The 27,013-nt window shown below is 38.7% G+C and overlaps 1 protein-coding gene across 1 annotated transcript in view; it reads right to left on the bottom strand.

Moving 5' to 3' along the window:
• KIF21A (kinesin family member 21A) overlaps positions 1–26,477 on the bottom strand; it is a 165,363-nt gene extending 138,886 nt beyond the window's left edge. The window contains exon 1 of the mRNA XM_060114106.1: positions 26,387–26,477. Coding sequence (XP_059970089.1) covers positions 26,387–26,430 — 44 coding nt within the window. The 5' untranslated portion in view covers positions 26,431–26,477. The remainder of the gene's footprint in view (positions 1–26,386) is intronic.
• Positions 26,478–27,013: the final 536 nt, after the last annotated feature.

Genomic DNA, 27,013 nt, shown 5'->3' with positions numbered 1-27,013 from the left:
TAATGAAAAAATATTACAGTATTAAATTGTGGAAAAAATATTAAGCATGTATATAACACCTAATAATACTAAAATCATGTAAAGATGGCATAAAATTCTCAAGTGGATACAATTTTATTCAGTTATGATTATACTTTCTAATATCAATGATACTTGCACTTGTAGTTTTTCAGATTTTACAAAATTTTGATCTATTTTTATTATATTACAAAACAAAGAATGAAAAAATGTACCAGCTGGCTATTTTTTAACTTGTAAGGGGAAAGTGCTGTGATGCTTCTTCGTATTACTTTGCAAATGTAAAGGTATTGTTTCCTACAACTTGTCACCTGTTGGAGTTCTGGAAAGGCTACATCCAACAAAACAATCCTTAATAACTCTAGGTTTGATGGTCAGATCATCATGGAAGGAAGTTTTGCTCTTCAGAATGGTCATATCACACTGGTCCACAACATTAATTAAAACACCATTATAATCGTTCAGGCATTAAATAATTTAAAACCTGAACACTAGGTTGGTGGCAAAGGGATGGAAAAAATAGTATAGATATAAGACACTGGAAACAATACATCTATACATGAACATGGAATGACAAACACTGCCTGGAATCCAATTAGGTCCCTCTTCTGTGCAATGTCTAATTCTATCATTTAAATGAGCAAAGGGGGGACTTCCCTGGTGGTCCAGTGGTTAAGAATCCACCTTCCAATGCAGGGGACGTGGGTTCGATCCCTGGTCAGGGAACTAAGATCCCACATGCCGCGGGGCAACTAAGCACATGCACTCTAGAGCCTGCATGCCACAAGTAGAGAGCCCGTGTGACGCAACTACTGAGCCCGTGCACCACTAGAGAGCCCATGCACTGCAACTACTGAGCCTGCGTGCACTAGAGCCCACGGGCCACAACTAGAGAAGCCCACGCACCACAACGAACAGCCCATGTACCGCCACTAAGATCTGACACAGTCAAATAAATAAATATATTTTTAAATAAAGAAAGAAATAAATGAGCAAAAGGTAGCTGTAGACAGAATAGCATCCAGAAAATAGCATCCAGAAAAGGTCTAATCAGCAGTCCCCAACCTTTTTGGCACCAGGGACCAGTTTCATGGGAGACAATTTTTCCACGGACAGGAGTCGGTGGGTGGGAATGGTTCAGGCTGTAATGCAAGCGATGGTTCAGGCAGTAATGCTAGCGATGGGAAGTGATGGGAAGTGGCAGATGAAGCTTCGCTTGCTTGCCCACAGCTCACCTCCTGCTGTACAACCTGGCTCCTAACAGGCAGCGGACCAGTACTGGTAACTGGTTGGGGACCCCTGGTCTAATCTATATCTGAACAAAGATAATTAGTAATAGTTTTGAGGCCTACCTAGTTACTAATTCAGTAGGAATAACACACATACTTGTAGTGACACACTGAGTAATGAAAAGCATAGCACATATTGATGATCAGTCAATGATGACGTTGATGATCAATGATGATCATCAGTGATGATTAGTCCTCCAATGATACAAGTACTACTTCCCTTAACTTGGATACCTGATATATGAAAACAGTATAGGGTTTCCTGGGGTATTCTATAAGTTCACTGTTGATCCTAATATCTTATTATAATACCTCACCTGAACACATAAACATGAGGGCATTTGGGAAATACTGGAAACTACAGAGGCAACAAAAACTATGAACCAAAGCCATTTAATTCAGAATGTTCTTCAATGAGTAGTGAATACTCAAGCATCAACAGTAGCATCAGTGAGAATTAGCCATTAATAAGAAAAAGAAAGGTCTGGTTTTGAAACAAGAGCTAGTTTTGCTTAACGTATATGATGATGATAATATTTCATAATTATATTTTATTAATAAAGCACTAGAGTACCCATGAATAACCAAGAACTTAGCAATAATATAGCATAATTAGTGGAACTCCAAGGATATGTTCAACTGACTTAATTGCCCTTAATACTTGTTAAGCAACTACTATGTACCAGGAACTATACTTAGAATCTACATCTGTTACTTTATTTGCTATTTGCACAACTAGTTTCTCAAACTGTGGTTATTTTCTCCTCTCTTTAGAGAAAAAGGTACGTTACCTACCTTGTATGTGAAATTGGTACGATGAATGGATTCATATGAGTAAATAGAGTAGTATTTGTTAAATGAATCAATTGATAAAAAATAAATTAATGGAAAGGAAAAGAAAGAAAAGGAAAGGTAAGGTATGGGAATGGAAATGATATGGTATGGTATGGTATGGTATGGTATAGAATGGAATGGTATGGAATGGTAATGGTATGATATGGTATGGTAATGGGATGGGATGGGATGGTAATGGTAAGGTAATGGTATGGTATGATATGGTAATTGGATGGGATGGCATGGTATAGTGATGGGATGGTGATGGGATGGTAATGGGATGGGATGGGATGGGATGGTAATGGGATGGGATGGGATGGGATGGGATGGTAATGGGATGGGATGGGATGGTAATGGCTCTTATTCTGAAAGTTCCACTTCCATGGGTAATCTGTTGACACAAGTTCCTAGAGTGGTGTAGTAGTAGAAATACTTTGGAAACTGATTCATCAGTTTTAGAGCCAGAAGGAACTTGGAGGAAATCCTTTAGTCTAACTTTCATTTTAAATATGAGACCAAAAGAAAATATGTGATTTGCCTAATATAACTCATGTAGTTACTGAGGGAAGCAGGGCTGAACCCGAGGTCTTCTAACTTTCATTCCTGTAGTATCAACAGTTCCTCTTTTTCCACTCCCTTGGGAGTTAGTTGGAGTTCCTTTGTGAAGGAGCCATACAGACCAGCAATATTTACTATGAAATCACTCTACTAATTCATATAATAAAATGCTAGCAGTTATAACAAGATAAAGAATGGAATTTTTCTTGTTGTCTCATAATTTCAACTATAAGCCTTGAGAAAAGTTTCTAGACACATCCCTACAGCATTTACAAAGAGCTGACCAAACTGCTCTTCAACTATCAGTCCTTACCTCTTATCTTCAGGCTATTTAAGATAAGACTAAACATTCATGGTGGGGATACTCTGAAGAGAATTCACAGATATAGAGAATACTGTTTTCTCTTTTCCTCTCCTAAGTATAGTGAAGAAAACATTTCTTCTCTATTAAGCCAAGTGAGTGGGTAGTCCAAGGTTTTCTTTGCTTACAGAGATTAAAGAGCTATAAGAAGGGGATTGCAGCAATTCGCTTCTGCAGAATGCAGAGTGCCCCATCTCAAAATGCCCATCTCATAAAGTTCAGGCCCATATCAGAGTGTCCATCCAGAGAGGAGGGGTGAGAGAGTTCCTGGGGAAATCTGATGCATGTCCTTTGCAGTCTAGTTACTGTTATATATATACCTGGAAAAGTCTGAAAATAGGAGGTCAAAAAAAAAGAGGGTAGTAACTGAGCAAGGAAGCTGCACATCTGCTGTTGAACAAGTCACAGATATATGATATCTCTCATTGCCCAAGTGGACAAAAAAGAGAGCAGCCAAACAACAAGCCATTTCGTAGGAATTTCGCCAAGGAAAGTTGACTACCACCAAGGCAAATGGACATTCAGTGTTACAGGCTATAGGTATATAAGGAGAGTAGGAGGCAAAAGGAGCTAGAGCATCACCAAAACGTCAGGCAGAGAGTGCAACTCTCATTACAGATGTAGCAAGGAGGTTATCTTCAAGAGGCTCTACAAAGAACCCAAGTGCATAATGGCCAGCTAGCGGAAGCCAAGAAAGAACTACAGAGAGCCCCAAGAAAAGAAGTACAAAGAACATTAAATTTAAAAAACCTGTTCTTCTTCCTTAAATGTCTCCCCACTCCCTCTATGGAAGGCCCAGAAGAGGCGGAGAGAGGCAAAGGAAGGAAAAATGAAGAGCAAATTGAGGCAGAGTAAGGTGAACAAAGGGAATCCACATTTTCCACTGTAGGGAATTAAGCCTGGAGTCAGAACTGAGCCGGATGAAAACAGAACAGTGAATTGGATGTTTTTGGTTTAGATTGGGCAGAACTTTAATTCCTGAAAATGAGACCATTCTTACAGCTTAAAATAACCTGAAAGTAATGGGACCTAACAAAGAGGTTGGAAAGAAAAATGAGACATTTTTTAAGGGTTAATTCAGACATTAAAATATAATAAGCAAAAATATAATATGTTCTTATTTGTCTGGGTGGTGAAATTCTTATAAATTTTCTAAAATGAACAGAAAATACTTTTATAATCAGAAAAAAAACACTGTTAAAAATGTTTGCAAGGGGCTTCCCTGGTGGCGCAGTGGTTGAGAGTCCGCCTGCCGATGCAGGGGACACGGGTTCGTGCCCCGATCCTGGAAGATCCCACATGCCGCGGAGCGGCTGGGCCCGCGAGCCATGGCCGCGGAGCCTGGGCGTCCGGAGCCTGTGCTCCGCAACGGGAGAGGCCACAACAGTGAGAGGTCCGCGTACCGGGAAAAAAAAAAAAAAAAAAAAAAAAATGTTTGCAAGTAACCTTGTGAAAAAAATGTGAAATTTTTTAACATTAAAATCAAAAAAAGTGTCATTAGTACTGTTCTGAATCTTGCAGCCAAAAGCAGTTGCCGTAATAATGTCAGATGTTGAGAACTGTAACAATGCTTGAATTTCAGGGCCGGGGAGATAACTGGTCAATATTATGTTCACCCAAGACTGTCAAATGAGCTCTCTACAGGACAATAACATGGCAGGCCACTGCTACCAGAATATAGATAATCAATTGCCCTTCTACCTCCTCTCAGTAGTGTCACCAGCTACCTCAATATTTTCATGACCCGCTTTCTTCGTTAGCAAAACCAGCCCCAAGTCTTTGGTCTAAAATATAGAAAAAGCTCATCAAACTCCTGTTCACCAAACTCGCTATCATAAGTCCAAGCTTCGCAAATCATCCTTCAGCATAAAAATGCTCATTTGATACTACACTGCATAGCCTCTAATTTGGTCCCACCATCTATCCCTCACTTCCCTCCTAAACACTATGTGTTAGAAATCATGCGCCATCAGCAGCGGTAGAGACCAATGGTTAAGCATGGAACACTGGCTGAAACCAAGTTTGCCAGCCCTGTCACTTACAGCTGTGACCACAGGCAAACTGCTTAACTTCTCAATTTCCTCATTCATAAAGTGGGATTAATAATAGTACCTATAAGATTATTGTGAGGCCCATGTGAGTTAATCGTGTTTTAGAGTTTAGAACATTTGCTTCTGCCACATAATGAGCGTTTGATAGTTCATTGATTTTGACTAGAAAACTCATCTATAGTCTCAAACTAAAACCTTACCTGCTCATCCCCTGAGGACATGGCTCTTACTGAAGTGCTCCCAAGTAAGGCTATTTTTTCTTCCACACCACATGTGTATAAGACATTGCCTGGAAGTGAGGTTTCTTCTTGCTCCCTAGTGCAGTTTCCAACCTACTCTCCTCATTCCTCTTCCAAAGATTCCATCTTCTTTGAAGCACATGTCATCATATCTTGCCACAAGTTGCCCTAGTCACACTGCCTCATCCACTGATGTCACTCAGAGGCTAAAATATTCCTTTCACCACCACTTCTATCAGCATTCTTGGCAACTTCAAATCCCTTAGGTAACACACCCAACAACATTATCTCACAGTTCTTTGGCCTACTTAAAACCAGTCTCATTTTTGTTAAAAGGAAGGAGAAGAGGGAGGGGGAGGGGGAGGGGGGAAGGGGGAACCGGGGGAGGAGGAAGAGGAGGAGGAGGAGAGGAGAAGAAGAAGGAGTAGAAGAAGAAGAAGAAGAAGAAGAAGAAGAAAACTACTTCATCTTCATGCTCCCAGATCCAAACTATATTGCAGCTATACCCACAAATTCTGTGTGTGTGTGTGGGGGGGTCTGTTAAATTAGAAGTGTCACTGCTTGTATCTAAGGCCGCTCTCTCCACTTTCTCCCTCAGTCTCATCCCTAGTCTCCTTCTCTAGGACTTCACTCCTAAAAAAATCTCCTCTCTTTCTTATACCGTCAATCTAAAGAATCTACTTGATTCTTCTCTTTCCCTCACACCTTTTATCAGCAAGTCCTAACAGCTCTATCTCCAAAATATACCTCAGATCTACTGTTCACCACCTATGATGCTATTGTTTAGTCCAAGCTGCCTCCATCTCTCTCCTGGAACAAAATAACAGCTTTCTCACTAGTCTCCCACCTCTATTTTTAACTCTTATACACAGTCCATCTTCTACATAGCAACCAGTTATCTTTCTAAAATGTAAAGCTCTCTAAAGCCTTCTGACTAAAATTAAGTCCAAAATTTCCATTCTAGACCACAAGGCCCTAAACAATCTGGCTCCTGCCTACCTCTCTGTTATTATCTCCATCCTCTTTTTCATTTGCTGTATCTGGTTATCCTGCTTCTTACTATTCCACTAACATGTCAGCTTATTTTTCATGGCTTCTGCACTTGCTTTTGCTTAGAATGCTCTTCTCTCAGATCTTCTCATGGCTCACTTTTCAATATTCACATTTTAACTCAAATGTCTCCTTCCCAGCCAAGGCCAATTATCCTCAAGCATATTGTCTCATCGTCTCCACAGCACTTATCAGCATCTGAATTTTTTTTTTAATTTTTATTGTCTCTATCCTCATCCAATGTTAACTCCTTGAAAGTAGAAACACTTGTCTTGCTCACATCTATCAATATATCCTCCACACCCAGAACACCCTTCCTGGAACATCAATGGCTGTCAAATATTTTTGACAGACTGACTAAAGTCTCATAATAATCAGGAGTATACTATATTTTTTTCCTCTGGTGTTGAGGACCAAGTCTGACATGCCTACTGATGTGTTAAGCACTTCACAGAGAAGGACAAAGAAGAAATAAAAGTACCGTTAACTCTTAAATAATTCAAAATCCATTTGAGGAAGAAGAGAAACTAACCCAAGATACTAAAGACAACTACACTTCTAACCCAAGATACTAAAGACAACTACACTTGACCCTTGAATAAAACGGGTTTTAACTACGCCTGTTGACTTATATGTGGATTTTTTAAAATAAACATGTACTACTGTACTACACAGTCCAAGGTTGGTTGAAACCATGGATGCAGAATTGCAGATAAAGAAGGATGACTGTAAAGTTATACAAGGATTTTTGACTGCATGGAGGGGAGGATCAGCACCTCTAACCCCTGTTTACAAAGCAAACTATCATGTATCGTACATTAGGCTCACATATGTAAACACAGTAGAATTAGGTAGGAGAGGAACCCTTAGAAAAGAATAATTCCATGAGGTATGTATCATTTTACAGATGAGGAAATTGAGGTTCAGGCAGCTTAAACAATTCACCCAAGGTTAAAAACTAGGAAAGGAGTCAGGTTCAAACAAGTCTCTTGATGTCAAAGCCCAGTCTTCTTTTAGGAACCTGTTTCTGCCACTTCCTTATAACAAGAGCTGGCAACTATGAAAGGTACATCTAACAGAAGTAAGACTGAATAATATCTATCAAGGACATCTAGAAGACTATAACTCTACCAATATTAAATGCTCAAAGTGCTTGGGTCTTTGGGTCTTGAAAGATAAAACAGATCATCATCAGTCCCCTGAAAAAAACACAGCCTATTACCCAAAGGACACTAGGACTGATGAAGTAATGTACACAAGAAAAAGATATGCAATTAACAAAGGGACTTTTAAATTTTATTCAAACTATTCTTAGAAATGGAATATTTTAGGAAACTTTCCATAGAAGCTGCCTGCCTCACTCAGATCCAAGCTAGCTACTCTGAATGAATTAGTTATTAACTAACTGTATGGGAAAAGGATGTGTGTTTACATGTGAGTGTGCACAGACGTGCATGTATGTGCATGTATTCATGTCTTTGTATGTGGGAATGAGCTGTTGTCAATAAATTTTTGCTATTAATATCTTATGAAAATAGGATGAAATTTATGGAAACGGATTTTTTTAATGGAATGAGCATGAAAATTAGATAAGATTACAAAGGATAAGTACAGAGGGGAAATAAGCAAATAGATGAACAGGGCTATGTTAAAAATTAGGAGAAGGGAAAGATTAGATGTCATGGGACTTAAATTTATTAAGAAGAGTTTATATTACTATTTTGGAAAACAAGGAGTCATTTTTCTGTTTTAGAAAGTGTGCTAATGTGGTCACAATGGCTATAGAGGTAAACTACTCTAATAACTTGAACATAATGTGTTTAAACTTAATTGTTGTCATGTTTCATGGGAAAGCCATCTTGTAATGACATGCAAGACTCTCCCAACTAGACTGAGTTTGTCAAGGGCAAAATCCACGTCTGATTCATCTTGCATTTCCCAGTGCCTAACAAAGTGTCTTGAGTGCACTTTTTATTGAGTGCACAATTTTAGTGGGGTTTTATTGAGTGACCAATTTTAGTGTGCAAAATTGAGCACACAGTTTCAGGGGGATTCAATAACTAATGAATTTGAACTGGACTAAATTGAAGTATATTGAATTTATTTGGACAAATTGAATAGAATGGTCAGGGATGGGAGTTACTAATTATCCTCACAAATCACTTTTATTCCTCCATTTTAGATATCAAAATATACTTAAGTAACTTGTTTTGCTTACAGTGAGCTTGGAGTAATAGCCTTCTTTTTACACTTTTACTATCTACACTTTACAAAGAGGCTGTAATTTACATAGCAGAAGTATAATCCACTTTACACATAGATAAACCTGAGTCATAGAGAAGCATCACGTTATTTTTTCACAGGGTTACTCTTACATCACTGCCACCTAAAAGTGAGTCAGTGGAACAGAAGAGATCTGAACTCAAAGTCCAAAAGCATTACTTTCATCAACAAAGTTCATCTTAAAAGATTCAATCATAAAAGGAAAATTATGTAATGTACAAATAAACATATTTGACAGTCAAAAAAAGGCACAAAGATGACTGCTTTTGGCAACAGAAATTCCTGTTATTGCATCCTTTTTTCACATAAAATAGAGAGCATGGTTCTTTGAATGTACAGAAAACAAATATATAAGCAAGGGTCAGGAATCTAACATGGTTTTGAAGAATATCCATCCTCAGTTACATTATTCTATCTCTACTGCTGCGTTTATTATTTTGATAACTGATATTTGGAGTATTTTTCTGCTTGTCAAAGACAGCAAGTCGAGCTTGTCTTAAGCTTTAAGGCTGTCTTAAGTCATCTTCAGTAGTTCACTTAACTTTCTACCACATATTTTTTAACTTCATTTGTTATCACAGTGTTTCATTTAACAGTAAACCAATTTGTGAAGGACACAAAAGGTATTTATTTTACCAGTTCAATCAAGTTTGTGTTCTAAACAGGTTTATTTTAAAAAGTGAAACTTGGGCTTCCCTGGTGGCGCAGTGGTTGAGACTCCGCCTGCCAATGCAGGGGACACAAGTTCGTGCCCTGGTCCGGGAGAATTCCACATGCCGCAGAGCGGCTGGGCCCGTGAGCCATGGCCCCTGAGCCTGTGCGTCCAGAGCCTGTGCTCCGCAACGGGAGAGGCCACAACAGTGAAAGGCCTGCGTACTGCAAAGGGAAAAAAAAAAAAAAAAAAAGTGAAACTTGTTTTCAGGGTCATTTGTGTTTCTGACTTTGTTTGTTGATACTGTATCAGAAACTTATTTTTCAATGCAAACAAAACTAGTCATCTAGTCAAAGGTTTCAGCAGCTAATATTGCATAAAAATGGAAGACCTGATTATTGAATAAGGTTCTAAGGAAAAAAAGAGTCACAAATTGATTTTATTCTTCTCTAATCATAGTAATTAAACTAAAAATTTGCAAAATGACATGTCTCATAATATGAACTACTAAAAAAGGAATGCCAAAATTAATCAAATGTCTTAAGTTAGCAAAAGAACTCCGTCACCTCAATCAAATCTTTCAATTACCTCACATCAGGTGTGGAAATAGTAAGATGTTCTCCCACAGCTTATATATAAAATGAGTGTGTATGTATGTGTGTATACATGTATGTGAGCATGTATGTATAGGTACATGTGTGAGGGTGTGTGCATATATACATATGTGTGAGGGCATGAGTATGTGTGTATTTCTGGTCACTTTTGGGGTCTTAGTAAAAACTCTTGGCATACGTAGAGTGTGCTCAGGTTAATGATACAACAAGCAATATACTTAAGCAGTTTAAGGATTAACATGTCGGTCAGCTCACCTTGCCAGGTAAGCAGTTGGAAATCAATAAGTATTCCCATGTCCTTAAAGATAAACAAGAAGGGAATGTAATTCCTTACTTACAACAGAGGACAAAGACTAAGAAAATATTTTATTCAACCTGGTCAAGAAAGCATAATGATCTGTCTTGACTTTCACAACTCAGTGTATTCAACAAACCAAGACATCCATTCTACCATATAAATACAATGCTAATAACATCAGCTGGTAACATGATGTCATATATTATCTAACATAAATGCACTATTATCATCCTTTTTTACAGCTTTATTGAGATATAATTGACAAATAAAATTATGATATTTAAAGTTTACATTATGATGATTTTGATATACATAAACATGTGAAAGGTTCCTCCCATCAATTTACACATTACCTCACATATTTGCCTTTTTTTTTTTTTTTTTGGTAAGAACTCTTAAGTTCTCCCAGCAAATTTCAACTATACAATACAGCGTTATCAACTTTAGTTACCATGTTATACATTAGGGCCCCAGGACTTATTCATCTTGTAACTCAAAGTTTGTGTCTCTCCCTATTTCTCCCACCCCCCATTATCCCTTTTCATCATCATTAGAGAGAGACATAATAAATTGTAAAAAGGTTCCCCAAGTAAAGACTTGAAAGAATCCCTGCTAAAGAAAGAAATTTTTGCAAGTGAATGACTACAATTGATATCTGTTGAGGCCTATATATGCCAAGCATTGTTCTGAGTGCTTTATAAATATGCCAGTTAATTCTCATAACTATCATATGAGATTAGTATTCTTATGATCTCCACTTCACAGAGAAACTAAGGAGGACAAGAGTTCACCAAAGGAATTATCCATACCTCGAAGTGATTAGAAAGAAATAGTGGTTAGTCACTACAAGTCTTAACCAGAAGAGGAAGAGATTTAAATATATTATTTACATATATATATATATATATATATATATATATAGAGAGAGAGAGAGAGAGAGAGAGAGAGAGAGAGGATAGAGGTGGTAAGAAGGAAGGAACAATAACTAAAAAAGGAAAAAAGAATCTGACATCTCCCAAGCACTTCTAAATGCAATGCATTTACAACAGTCATATAATTTTTTTTATTTTTTATTTTTTTTGCTGTACACGGGCCTCTCACTGTTGTGCCCTCTCCCGCTGCGGAGCACAGCCTCCGGACGCACAGGCCCCTCAGCCATGGCTCACGGGCCCAGCTGCTCCGCGGCACTTGGGACCCTCCTGGACCGGGGCACAAACCCACGTCCCCTGCATCGGCAGGCGGACTCCCAACCACTGCGCCACCAGGGAAGCCCTACAGTTATATAATTTTAACAGCCCTATAAAGAAGGTATTAACTCTGTTTTACACAGGAGAAAACTAAGGGTCATAAAGGTTGAGTGGCTGTTCTAAAATTCTGAACTCCAATCTTTGTGACTCTAAAGTCTATGCTCTTTTCAATAAGCCATGCTGCAAGGGAAAATAAAAGTAAGGCAGGGATGGGGTAAAGGGATAATAAAGAATGTGAACCCAGAAAAAAGAGAGATGTACCAGTTTTTGGAAGTTCCTTGATGGATACTGAATACTGGGAGCCATGATGCTTTTAATCTAGAATGCTGCCATGTAAAGCTTCAAAGGAAAACCTTAAAAGCAGACCATCCTTTTTTGCATGCTCTATTCTAAGTAGAATGTTTAATGTAACTAACTAAAATTGCATGTTAAATATATTTAGGTTTTTTTGTTTTCTATCTTTGTTTTTATTTGTTTTCAGTTTCTGTATATTTGCTTAACTGTGCTGTTTCAGTGGTTGTAGGATAAAGATGCACTGGTGAAGCAAATGTAGTGCCAACAGAAGGTGATTTACCAGTTGTGTATGTCATGCAGCATTTGAAGGGACTGTGCATTCTTAAAACAATCACAGTTGCTTCTAAACCAGATTTCATTTCTATTATTGTTTTACATGCCAAACCCTGAAGCGCATTGGGCTTGAATCTCTGAATGCTGTGGACCCATTAGAAGACTGTTTTGATTGTCACAAATTGTAGTGCCTGAAGACATTCTTGAAGCTGATTGTCTTAAAAAAAAAAAAAAGACAGTTCTCCAAAGACAAAACAGGAATTATTGTAACAGAAAATAATTATGGTCAAAATGTCTGTGGTTCCTTGGAAATGCTGCGCTTTTTGTATTTTCCATCATTAGTGCAGTTCGAACGAATGTGTATAGTTCAGAGGTCTTTGTGTTCGCATTTTAATATTAGGTAAATGACCTCATCTTTCAAGCTTGAATTCATTTTTAATTTTAATTTTATTTTATACAATGTGTAGACAGTTCCCTGTTCTCTGCATTTAGAAGTATAAACAATATAAATCTGTTCATTCTGTAAGTAATTTTTATAATTATGATGTAACTCTATCCTATCCTTAAAACATTTAAAATAAACCCTTTATGTGCAAAAAAAAAAAAAAAAAAAAGAATCAGTGCCCTTGATCCCTCAACATTACTCTTCTTGCCTATCCCATCTCATTGTCAGTGAAGCTGCTATGAGAAAAAGCAATGGCCAACTCACCTAGATGTGCCAGTCCCATACTGAGCAATTGCAGAGTGCATACAAGTGGCCTGGCCTAGCTCAACACACAGTCTATGGACAGCTTTACCCAAATTGAGATGCTAGTCCATCACTGTACATATGTTATATGGCCACAGCAGAAGCCAAAAGAACATTTTCATATCAATGTGAAGGTAGGCACAGTTCAGGAGTGACCAAAATTTTACATTTCAGAATGTCAATCAAGAGCGCCATAAATGATGTCTCAAAACTTCAAAGTTTCCTGATAATTCCAATATATCATTTTTGACCAAAATACCATAGGTACAAGTTGAGAATCTTTTCCATCAACTGAGATTAAAAAACAAATATCAATTTATTCAATATTTTGTTTATTAACATTAATATATTTTATACTATATTGGCCAGATTTATCAACTTCTAGTGGATTTTATCTTTTTGGCGGTGGGGGGGGTCGTGTGTATCTGTGTGCGTATGTGTTTCATGTCAGTCCCCTACCAAAATCACAGCTTCTTGATCTCAGGTAAAATCTGTCTCAAAACATACTGGGGCCTCCAGGCTGGCATGGGTTAAGGAAGAAAGTTGGACAGCTAGCCTGGCCAGGGGCCTAGGTGACATGGAAGTGAAGTGAGGTCCAGGGTGACTCAGGCTTGATCAGTGTCAGCACATGTACAAAAGTAGATTCAACCTGGTGGTGGCTTCCCATTCTGAGTGGCCCACATGAGTTGAAGGACACCCCAGTTGGAAAAAAAAAAAAAGGGATGTTTTCCTTCCACAGAAAGGGGGCTTCCAATAATTTCACTTAATTGAGTGGATTTGGATTCAAGGTATGAGAAAGGGGATATAAATCAGGAAACCAAGACAGAAGCCAAGTCTGGACAAATAAAATAGGAGGTTACAGGGAAAGCTATGACCCAAAAAGCATAGGCATTTAAGTTTGGAGCAGCAAAACAAATTTCAAACTAATGGGCAGGTGGGGCAAATAACACTGCTCTGATTTACTTGTGGCTTTATTTGGAACTGACCAAGAAACTCAAAGGTACTGAGGAGAGAAAAATAATGAAACTAAAATGACAATGCTACTATTTTTTTACAAAACATTTACTAAGTACCAGTAGTACAAGGGTTTACATATATTATCTTATTTAATTCTTACAACAAACATATGAGGTAGGTCATTTTCTCTTATCGAGCCCCTGTAGACTTTGAATATAACAGTATTTCCTGGAGTTCCTATAGACATTGAATATAAAATATTTTCAGTCATAATAATCTAAGGAAGGGGATGAAAATTCTGGAACACGGTTGGCAGTATTTTTCACCAGCATTAACTAATTTGTACTGAGTCATCCTCACTAATATCCAGCTGCTACTTCTGAGATGCAGTATTTATTATAATTCTAAAGGTTACATTAAAAAGCAGCAAAGGGACTTCCCTGCTGGCACAGTGGTTAAGAATCCGCCTGCCAATGCAGGGGACATGGGTTTGAGCCCTGGTCTGGGAAGATCCCACATGCTGCGGAGCAGCTAAGCCCGTATGCCACAACTACTGAGCCTGCACCCTAGTGCCCGCGAGCCACAACTACTGACCCCACATGCTGCAACTACTGAAGCCCGCGTGCCTAGAGCCCGTGCTCCGCAACAAGAGAAGCCGTGGCAATTAGAAGCCTGCGCACCGCAACAAAGAGTAGCCCCCACTCACTGCAACTAGAGAAAGCCCAGGCACAGCAACAAAGACCCAAAGCAGCCAAAAAATTAAAGATCAAATTGGTAATCTTGGCCTTATTACCTTCACACTGAAATCAACTGGACTTACGATCATCAGTATACACAGCACACAATAACGATTTCTTTATAGCTACTTTTAAATAGAACAAGGTAGACTCCTAATATTGAAACATATAAAATGAAACCACAAAAACTGATGTCAAAATGCGCTCAAATTTAAAACTGCAAAATCATCAACAGTCTTTGAGTTACTCTATGTTGAGAGCTGCAGTCACAGAACACATGCAAAGGTAAATAAAACTATGACGAGTTATACTAAGTTAGTACAAAATTAAGAACCAAAGAAAACTAAGGAAACCCTATACTCAAAGACAGGAACTGAATCTGCTACAAAGTTAACAGTCCAATTACACTTATGTAACAAAATAGTTAAGAATATAATCAAGGACAGATGGAATGTTGCCAATCTAATGCCAAGTTGGCAAACTAAAATTCAAAAGCATCATTTTGTAAATTGAGACTTGAAAATGTCACAGATGTCACATCTGAATTAACCTTAAGTGGCAGGCCAAATAACTAGGAATGAAATCTGTAATCTCATGTTTTATCAGCAGTGAACAACTTCCATTTTACGGCAGGACAGATGCAGACTACATTACCAACAGGCTGCTCAAACAAAATTGTTTTGTGTTGAATTAGGTGAACACAAGCAAAATAAAACACTTTAGATATGCACTGATTTTCAAGTTCAAGTTTCATGGTTATAGATCTGTGTTTGATTTACTTTACCATCAGTGGCTTAGACTAATGTGTTGAGTGGAAGTGTATTATACTAATGCATTATTTATGTTGCTATAGATATAGCTGAAAAATTAAAAATTTTATTATCAATACATTTTTTTCTGAAAAGCATCCTCAGTACCATAACATTTAATCATATATTCTGGGTAAGAAGCACTACCCTCCCCCTTCAATTCCAAGAAATAGTCATTTGTAGACTTTTTGCTCATCAGTAGAAATGAAACCGTTACCAACTCTTAGAAAATGAAATTAACAACCTTATTAGACAGTAAAGGCTTGACAATTAAATTACTGTTTGATACATGGAATTTAATAGAAACTGAATTGAATTAATGAAATAAGGCAGATGATGTGTAATATTTAGCATGTTAACTCAAAATGCCCTTCTTTAATATAAAGACATGGAAAAATTCTTACGCTTTACTCCATAAAGTGGTAAATATCAGGCTATAAAAGTGTATACACATTGCAGCAATTTAAAAAATATATAAGTAGGGCTTCCCTGGTGGCGCAGTGGTTGAGAATCTGCCTGCTAATTCAGCGAACACGGGTTCAAGCCCTGGTCTGGGAGGATCCCACATGCCGCGGAGCGACTAGGCCCGTGAGCCACCACTACTGAGCCTGCGCGTCTGCAGCCTGTGCTCCGCAACGGGAGAGGCCGCGACAGTGAGAGGCCCGCGCACCCCGATGAGGAGTGGCCCCAGCTTGCCACAACTAGAGAAAGCCCTCGCACAGAAACGAAGACCCAACACAGACAAAAGTAAATTAATTAATTAATTAATTAATTAAAAGACGCTCTTTAAAATATATATATATATATGTACACATATGAAAAGATTAAAAATAAATATACAAAATGCTAGTAGTAATTATATCATGGTGGTAAACAATGATTGATTGCTTTTCTCATCTTTCCCCAGATACTTTTTCTAATTTGATTACATTATTTCAATAACAGAAAAAAAATCAAATAAAAATAACTTATGAAATTAAAAGCTGATTTTGGAGACAGACTACGCTTGCAAGATCTATTTTCTGCTTCTAAGTATCAGCCTTGTTTTAAAATGCTTTCAGCTAAGTTTTCACATACATCTATCAATGAACTCTGCAGGAACATTGCCCATCAGCTCTAGGTGCCAGAAAAAAAACTTATAGAAAATGTAAATATATTTTTTAAATTCTGTGTTTTTATTACTTCTAGTCTTTTTACTCGGTTTACTCCTTACAGTGCTCTTTAACCCACAACTTGGTTTAGTGTATTGTTGCCAAGGTTGATGAGATGCAGCAAGGAAAGCATTAGCAACATTTTCAAAAATCTGGTGCAAGCCAATTCAGAACGAAAATTCACACTATTATTAACCAATTTAGTCATCGTTGTCTTACATCAGGTTAAGCAACTAATGGAAAATATAACAATATTATTGTTAATCTCACAAAGTATATAGTAGTAACTTTACAAACACTAAAAACCATACCAACTGAAAGTGTTGTGTGAGAAGAGAAAGGAAAGAATAAAAATGGTGGATTTTGGGCTTCCCTGGTGGTGCAGTGGTTGAAAGTCCGCCTGCCAATGCAGGGGACGCGGGTTCGTGCCCCGGGCCAGGAAGATCCCATATGCCGCGGAGCGGCTGGGCCCGTGAGCCATGGCCGCTGAGCCTGCGCGTCCGGAACCTATGCTCCTCAACGGGAGAGGCCACAACAGTGAGAGGCCCGCATACCGCAAAAAGAAAAAAAAAAAAAAATGGTGGATTTTACTAAACTATATAAAAAGGAATTTGGTAAGATAGAGAAGGATAGTATGTGATTTACATGTTGAAAACAAAATGAAAACTAGGAGACTGGGTAAAGTAAGGTTTTTGGAAGTATTTATATGCATTTTTGTTACATTCATGGTGTAAGTAATAGGCAAGAGAAACAGACACAACACCTATAAAAAAAAGCAAGAGAACAGACACAACACCTATAAAGTACTTTGCAAATTCAAGTTATGGCTTACATATTAGAGAATGACTAATCTAATTGCTAGAGTTTGGAATATAACCAATATATTCATTGTTGGTTATATATCAAACTCATCTCTAATAGTATTTATTACTGCCTGTGTTTGTGTAAAAACCATTTTCCATATGCTTTCCCACGGTTGTCTCTGTTGTTCTTTACCCGAGTCCACTGAGGTAGGTGGATAACTATCTATACACAAAGCCAAGTTTATCATTGTTTGGTAAGACCAAAACAGTTTTCTAATCATCCAATGTGTGTTCTATTATATCACATCGTTTCCAATTGCTTTAATGCCTCCAACTTATGTGATTCCAGTACACAACAGACATTCAATGATTATGTCATAAATGAATGAATTTTGATCTAAAAAAGTAAATTAACATTATAAGGCATACAACTGAGGGCAGAGGTGCCCTATGCCTCATTAGTACACCATGTGATCAACATACCACATCATAATAATTAACTACAGCTTGACCCTTTCCAAGGTTTCTTATTCCTGTTTGCTGAAAGAAAAAGCCTCTTATTTATTCTATGTAGCTGTGTCAAATAATGTGAATATCTACTCTGAAAAAATATAATTCATTCATCCTACTCAGAGGAACTGATATTGTCGTGCCTAAGTGATAGACATAGCTCCCCCAAATTGAGAATAAGGTCAAATCCAATCTCGAAAACTAAAATTTTACTACATACTAAGAGATCCAAAGAGTACGAAATAAACTTTTAGCTGTCCTTGATTTAGCCCCTGGGTGGGTTCATGATGCCCACCTCTCTAAAACCAAGTTTGAAAAATTTCTTGGTTTCCTTGCTATAAATAGTACCCAAGTAAGTTAGCCTGGGGCTAAATCCTGAATGACCTTCATTCCAAATCTGGACATGTAGATATCAGCTTGTTTCAATTCAATAACCCCAATGTCCTTCAAATGTTCTATTGTAATAGTGCTGTCAGTATATTAGCACCTTCTTTTTAAAAAATGTCAAATATTCTCTCAGTTTGAGGGACATTTCAAGCTGAACAGTGAAAATCATAATATTGTGTACACCTCTCCCACTGGAATTTTAGAGAGAGAGAGAGAGAGAGAATCACATAAAGAAGGTCTGCGGCCCCAAAATGCAGAAATTTCCCTGCATGAAGTCCAGAAAAGCTTCAAGTAGAGGTAGGATTTAGGATAATTTTTGGATGAAAGGCCTCCAGTATGGCCAAAATGTATTGTATCCTTTACTTCCTTCTAAAATAAGGATAGGAGGGACTGAGATGTTATTTAAAAGTTTAAGAACCACCTTTCTAGTGAAGTAATACTCAAAAAGTGTTTTTTTTTTAAACCACTCAGATTTCTACCTCCAGCTCCAATTCCAGATCCCAATAAATATACCACATTGACCCTACCCTACCTCTACCTTTCCCCACCCACCAGCCATCCTTCCATAGTGAGGCTGCCATTATTACTGGAATGTGCTATAATCCTCAAATCTGTTGGGGTAGGGAAAAAAAAGTTTTAAGAACCAAGGTGAGGGGAGAGGGAAAGGCCACATGTCCCAGGCCTAGCATTCACAAAATCCTCCTATTTACATGATTAATACTATTTCCAAATTAAGCTACACAGACATTATATTTCCATGGTGGTTGTTAAAGCATTAATATGTTATATGTATATGTTGAAAACAGTCTATATTATTTTTAAAACCTAGTTCTGGCAATTCTTCACATTTTAATATAATAGGAACCTCAAAATGTAGACCTGGATTTCTACTCCAGGGATCCCTCTCTCTCTACCTCTTAAGGGGTTCTTTTTAGAATCACTGGTCTAGTTTCTAGAATTGAAGCAATCACAAAGCCAAAATAATGGGCACTGAGATTGGGAGCACTCACTGAAATATCAAATTAAACTTTTAAAGGGAGCACTTAAGGGATTAAAACTGTAGTTTATAAAATATAAATTTATTCTATTTCTGAGATGTCTGCAAGCAAAACATGAAGTCCTAGAAAATCCACAGCAACAGTCAACAGAAGACTTGAGCTGCTAGTTGTGGAACTTCAAGCAATTCCCTCAACTGCTCAGTGTCTCTATTACCTCAATCATCTTAAAGAAGGGGCCTCAACCAGCTAGCCCCTTCAAGGTCCCTTTCAGTTTTAAAATCTACTTTAAATCCCATAATTATAGAGGTACTAAAAGTTATGTTCAATATATAAATGTCTAATAATTTCAAAAAAACTAAGAACAAAGGAACCTCAAATATAATTCTTAAACATTAAGAAATATCTTATAATAATTGTAGGATGTCATCAAAATGGTCCCCTTTGGCTTGTCTGTCATTTGCTTCAAATAAAGCCTGAGCCACAAGAAAACTATTTTAACACCCTGAGAAGATTAAATAGTTAATCCACTGGGAAACCAAGTTCAAAGACAGAATTCACAAATCCGCTCTCCAGAGAGAAGCACTGAAACTAACAAACATCCATTTTATTTTTAATAAAATTATTCTAATGATACACTGAATACAAATTATGTCATCTAGCATGCATTTTCATTGATGTATTTTCCTTCCTAATCTGAAACTTAGATAAAAGTCATGTCTAATGTTGACAGAAAATAACCATTTATAATTCAGGGTCACACAGGGAAGCTGTAACATGTCTTGCAAGAAAACATCCATAATAAGGGATATTCCGAGTTCACTTCTTCAAGGAGAAATGGATGAGAACTGGAAGATTGGGCAGATTATGAAATTAACTACCAAGATAATTTCTGCTTTCATGGCTTCACTAAGCTGGAATTTCTAGTGCATCATTTACTACCCCATAATTATGCACCAAAATATTAACTAATTAGCAGGTAAGAGCTCAAGGGGTAGTAACAAATAGACATGAAATCTGAACTTCTGTGGAGTTCCAAATGACAATCAGACCTACCACACTATAAATGTAATAAACTTTGTCTGAAGAAAAAGTATCAGCTCATATTTAAATAAATAACTTCATTGACTTTCAGCTCACATCATCTACAAGCTCTTTAGTCTCCTCTCTTTCATTTCCCTTACTTTATTATCCAAATACGAAGACATAGGTAGACCATACATGTTATATCATACATACAAAGATAGAAATAATATTCTTCTAATGCACAGGCTTTGGAGTTCAATTTTTATATGAAATATGCTTGGAAGTAGGACATAATTTTTGTTTTTTAAATCACTGTTCTTGAGGAATATATGAACTAAAAAAATGCTATAAAAAATGAGACAAATAAAAACTAAACTGCAACAATTGTCTTTAATTTCTAATTGTGCTGTTGATATGTTTAGTGTTAGGTCCTACATAGTTTGTGCATTTAAAAGAGGCTCAGACTGCTAGGTCTAAGCTCCATGAAAGCAGGGACCGTGTCTGTCATGTATGTCGTGTATCCTCAGTGGTAGGAAAGTGTCCAGCACATAGTTGGCACATGATAAATGTCTGATGCATGAAGAAAGGAATAAACAAATTACCAACAGCAGATAGCCACCTGTTTCCATGAAATATTTCTAAAAGCCTTGCTCATCTGCCTCTACATTCTCTAAACATTAAATTGTTTCAAATAATTTACCTCGTGTATATTCGTGTTTCAGCTTGAAAGATCCTTATTACATTGAAACTAGTATGTGAAGTATTGGGTTGGCCAAACAGTTTGCTCGGGTTTTCCCATAACATCTTATGGAAAAACCCAAATGAACTGTTTGGTCAACCCAATATTTTGAAAACATTTGGAAATATTTTTAAGAACAGAGAAACAGGTACCAGAAGCTTGAATTTGAGTTCCAATTCTGGTATTTAGTGGCTGAGAAACCTTGAACAGTTCACCTAGTATCTTTGAGACTCACTTTTTCATCTGTATGAGGGATAGTATCTATCCAGCCTACCTCATAGGGTTTTAATGTAGATTAAATAAACACTGCATATTTGTATTACAGCTAGAATTGGACAAAGAGACCACAAAAGTCTAAATGTTTCCTCTTAAGTAACAACAGTACCCACGATAAATATATTGTGGGAAAGTCAAGTTTAAAATGTTAAAATAGGTCCTTCCTGTCAATATAGAGGCACCGTTAGTACCAACAGTTTGGCTAACAACAAAAAAATCACATATTTAACAGACTGCATATGGAAAGGTTCTTATAACCCTTAATACCTTTACACTGCCATCTCAGCATGAGGGAAAAGAAAAGTTCAGGGAGGTCACACTGCAAATCAGTGCCAGTGGCAGAGCCAAAACAGAGCTTTTGACTATCCAATCAGCACTTAAGCTAGCTGAGCAATGCCACTTCTTAAAAGTGCTGTAGTAAGGTAAAAACACAGTAAATTAGACAACATTACACACTAATCCAAACTCACTGTCAAGGATATGTCCTGCTCTCTGCCAAAGCCAAGAAAAAAATTGTAGCTCACAACCACATATAGATAATAACATGAAAACACAATGGTCCTTTCTGTATCTCCATTTTCTTTCAGCTCTTGACATATTTTGCAAGCTAAAATTCTTGGGGAAAATGTTTCAAATGTTATGTCAGCATTCAGACATAGTGGGAAAAAGGGAAAGCGTGAGCTGCCCATTCCCCTCGCTTGGCCCCACGGTTGGCGCCTTGCAACAAACACTGTACTTTCCTTCACCACATCATTTCATAAAGTCTTAGATTTAGAATTCAAAATGTTTGAGTTTACTATTTTAAGTTAACTGAATGGTTCAATTCAGTATACTACTTAGACAATAAAAATAGAATATACACTAAAAATTGCTCACTTTTGTAGGTGACATTTATGAACTTAGTACATTTTCTAGGAAGTCAGCTACCATCAGTCTATTATCGATAACTTTCTACACCTATGCACCCAGAGGGAAAAAATGTTGCTGTTAAATCAAATCTTACATGTACATACGTGCATAGATATGTGCGTATGTGTATATATAACCACTCTAAAACCAGACACCCAATATTTTGGTATTTTCTTGATCTACAGAAAATACCAGATCTATGATGTGGTGGCTATGAACATTTTTATTCTATACTTCTTCCTCACATTTTTGTAAACTATAGAGCAGCACTATCCAATAGAAATATAATGGTAGTAGCAACATTATATTTAATTTTAAATTTTCTGGTAGTCACATTTTTAAAAAGGAAAAAGAGATAGATGAAATTAATTTTAATATTTTATTTAACTCAACATATCAAAACACTATCATTTTAACATGTAATAAAAAGATTGATATATTTTTCATACTAAGTTTTTAAAATCATATATATATATATGATTTATGAAAATATATATTACACAGACAATACATGTCAATTAGTAAGCTAAATTTTCATCAGAAATACTTTATAAGTATTTACATTTCATAAACTTTACAGATAAAAGATAGGTCCACATAGCCACATTGTTCCAAGAATACCTAGAAGCTTTCCAAAAACTAAATGAAGGACAGCTTTTAAATTTAACTAAAATTAAATAAAAATTAAAATTTAGTTTCTCAGTTGTGGTGAAACCAAGCAGGACCCTGCAGGGTCTTCCTGGAGACAGACACCCCTCCCCATGTCCCTGGCCTCTTGTTGGTAGAAAAGCTTTAGCCTCCTAGGCCTTCCCCAAGTTCCAAAGACCATATTTAATCAGAGTAATGCAGACACAAAAGAAAACAGTCAAGCAAGACAAAATAATAATAGTTTTATTTTTATTAAAACAAAGTCAAGGGCCCTTAGTTCCTCAAGGGCTATAGATAATATTCTGAGCCACATCCCTGAGTGGTTTTACAGATACTAAAACCCCCACCAGGTGGAGGAAGTTAACTGCATACTGACCACAAGCAGGTAGACAGACCCCAGGCCGGTTGGAACCAGAAGGTTGATGATGTTAACTCCTGAAATACCACCCTATTACCTCACCACCAACCAATCAGAAAGATATCCACAACTGATCACACACCCTGAGACCCTCTCCCTCACCTTGCCTTTAAACACCCTTCCCTGAAAGCCATCAGGGACTTTGGGTCTTTTGAGCATGAGCTGCCCATTCTCCTTGCTTGGCCCCAGAGTGGGTATGCCTTGCAATAAGTTGTACTTTACTTCACCACAACCTGGTGTCAGTAAATTGGCTTTGCTGTGCACTGGGAAAGTGGAACCAGGTTTGGTTCAGTTACAGCATTAATCATAATTAAAGTGCTCGATAGCCACATGGGGTTAGATAGTGGGGCAGGGAGGGTGATCTGAATCCATACCTACCACAATGAAAGATACCCTATAGAACACCTCAGATATACTCTGCCAAAAGGAATTTTCAGAAATTGTATTTAAAATGTTCTTCCTAAATAAGAAACTTTCTGTTTAACTTCTTTTCCCCAAAGCTGTATATGACCCATGCACTTATTTTGAGAAACCTAAAATAGAGTCATCAGCTTCAACATACTGATAAGTCTCCATATCTAATTAAACACAAGAACCTCTAGGACACTGTGCATTTACATAAGTAGAGTCAACTCACTATTATTTGTTATTACATTATTCATTGAAGGGGAAAAGTAAGTCAGGTGCCCTGATCATTTGTGTCTATGTGTTGATTTATTTATCCTGCTGATGAAGTCTATCACAAACTGGAAGGTAAGACTGGAGGTCACCGGAAAGATTAAAAAATCGGAGGAAATAGTTTAGGTAAGTTCAGTTTCCCCCTTTCTGAGCTCCACCTTTTCTAGGAATATCGAGGTATGAATATCCTGTCAAAGTCATTAATTTGTAATTAAACTAGTTCAGAACCAGGAAGAGGCAAGTGACCTTAAGCTAAGTTTTGCGAAGCATATTCTTGCCTCACACCTATGTAGGTTTAATGGTTAAGAACCTGAGCTCTATAGTCAAGCTGTCTGGGTTAGAACTCTGTTTGTGCCACTTGCTACCAGTTTAACTTGGGGAAGTTGACCTAATCTTTCTGTGTCTCACCTATAAAATGGCCATAATAATAACAGGACCTAAGTCAAAGATTGTTTTGATGAATAAATGCAATTTCACAGGATGTAAAACATCTTAACACACAGCACTGACCCTGTCACATACTATGTGTCCAATAATTATTGCTATTTTTAGCTCAGAAATTAGGACAAAAGAGATGGGATTTTATGTTCAGTAAATATTTGTTTTAAATGAAAACATATGTCCATACACTTTATAAATGCCAAAGTGCTATATAAGCTATTTTTATCCTAGGCAAAGTAAGTTTAGAGAGTCAATCTATTCAGACAATGTATTTAATGGGAAAAAAAAAAACGATCCTCACAATGTGGCTTACTTCACAACGTGTTTTTATAAAGCCTTTCCCCAACAAACAGACCCACACATATTCCCTTTAAAAAGTGCTAACATGCATACCAAAACCAAGTATAAGTTATTTATCTGTCAACATCACTTTAGGGTGATTCATGACTCTGTTAGCCGCCACTGCAAGCAGCGTCAGTTTTAAAAGCATGCTCAATAAACTGCCCTGTGATATTCTAGAGAATTCACAGATTAAAAAAATATTAACTCTCTAACAACAGTTTCTCTGACAGCCAATTTTCTTTTTTGTTGTTGTTGTTGTTTTCATTACTATTTTACACTCCTTCTTTACCCTCCTTGACCAGACCTGCTAATTAACAAAACTGCATCTTACTGGGTTTCCTCTTTTTCTCTCCCCTTCATCTGCCATGTACAGTCACTAATAAGCATTAAAAGGCCAAAAGAGAGGTAGTAGCAGTAAACAGGAGAAACAAACTAATCCGGCAATTGGATAAGTAGCCCTAGAATAACCAAGAAGGCCAAATTAAAACTTCAAAAGCTTTGTAACAGGTGGTTCTAAACAGTCATAAAACAGTCACCTCCATGGGTGGCCATCTCCTGGTCTGTAAAGGGAATGAAAAAAAAAATCTTTAAAATTCATTTTATTCTTTAGATGATTAAAGATACACGGTATATATAAAACTACCATTTCTATAACCAAGATTTGTCACTAAAATAGCTATAGAAATACTGACATGATAGGATTTGAAGAATAACTTTTCAGAAAGACTACAAGGGTAGAAAATTTTTAAAAATAATTTCTCAGAGGACAGATTATTTTTATAAATCTTTAATGTATATATAAAGAGAAACGAATTCACAGACCATAAGAGCTATAAAAGCAACGCCACTTACTCTACCATGAAGGCTTCATTAATATTTCAGCGATGATGTTGCAATTTTCCATGAGCAACTGTCAGAGCTCTGCTTCTTGATATGTATCAACAATCCAAATTACATTCAATACTCGTGTATCTGTCCTTGACCAAATTACAATTTTGATGTATCTAGTATTTCAAAACTCTCACCCAGGCATATGTAATTTTATATTGTAACCACCCTGCTGAACCTCAGTATGTTTCTTTTTCACCCAGTCACCCATTTAACCCTTACACTTGCTGAGGAGTTTTCTTCCTTCTACAGACCTAGCACCAGGGAATTTTCACTTAAATATAATATCCCTTCCAACGACAGAAATAATACCCACACGCTGGTGCTATCTAGTCCCCGCCGATGCTTAACGAGACGTCCATTTGCACAGAAATCTAGACCCCCACCGTTGTAAGGCTTTGTCTCCTGCCTCCGAAGGCCGGAGTTGCAGGTACACGTAAAGACAGTCACGCTACAAATATAAGAAGAGAACCACAGCCCAGGAGAGGGGCAGCTCCTCCGGGCAAAGCCAAACAGGCGATCGCCCAAGGCGGCCGAACCTGAGGCAACTGTTCCTCGGGGGCGCGACCCGGCTGGGGCGGGCGGCGACGGCTTCTCCTCCTAGAGGAGTCGGGCGCCCCCGGGACCGGGCGCCGCGCAGCTACCAGTCACCTGCAAACTCCCGGGGCCCGAGGGCGGGAGCTTTCCCAGCCAGCACTCGGCCGCGCGCGCCAGGCCGGCGGAGACCCGCCGCCTCGGTTTCCAGAGCCGCCGGCCCCCCGCCGGGCCACCTCTCAGGTCTCCACAGCGCGGCGGCCGGTGCCCCGGGCCAGAGCAGATCCTCGCCGCGCCCGCAGCCCGCCGGCTGCCGCGTCCGTCCTCACCTGACAGCCACCCGCACAGAGCTCTCGTCCGGGGCGCCCCACATGCCGGCGGCGAGCGACAGCCAGGCCCCTGGGCCTCTGCACCGCAGAACTGAGGCGCCGCCGGAGCCGCGGCGGTCGCGCGCAGGAGGCTGGAGCTGCAGGGGGCGGACAGCTCACCTCCGCCGCGCTCCAGCCATGTTGGGCGACTGAATGGAAAGGTGGCGGCAGCGGCGCTGAGGCAGAAGGAGGAGGAGGTGATTCACCGCTCGCGAGTGCCCGCCCCTTCTCCCCAGCTCAGCCCCCAGCACTGGGGCGGAGACTCGGCGCGCTGAATGGCTAGCGCGGCGGCGGCGGAGCCAGCAGGCCGCCCAGGGGCCTCCTGCGTGCGCCCTGCCCCCTCTGATGGGGACGCGCCCTGCCCCCTCTGATGGGGACGCGGCCTGCAGGCGGCCGGGCTGAACGCGCCACACCCGCCCGGGCTCTCCGGGCTGCTGGCCCCGCACTGTGTCAACGGCGGCCTAGCTGCCGGCCCCACCTAGCGCTGCCCGGCCTGCGCCCTGCCCTCCCCTCGGCGGGCACTGCCAGGCGCTGCTGGCCCGGAGGCGCGCGGGGGGAGGGATGCCGGCCGCGAGCTGCCCACGCCCC

This window comes from Mesoplodon densirostris, chromosome 11 (assembly GCF_025265405.1).
Source record: "Mesoplodon densirostris isolate mMesDen1 chromosome 11, mMesDen1 primary haplotype, whole genome shotgun sequence".
Lineage (NCBI taxonomy): Eukaryota > Metazoa > Chordata > Mammalia > Artiodactyla > Ziphiidae > Mesoplodon > Mesoplodon densirostris.
The sequence above is the reverse complement of the archived record's forward strand: the minus strand, read 5'-3'. Positions and strand labels throughout refer to the sequence as shown.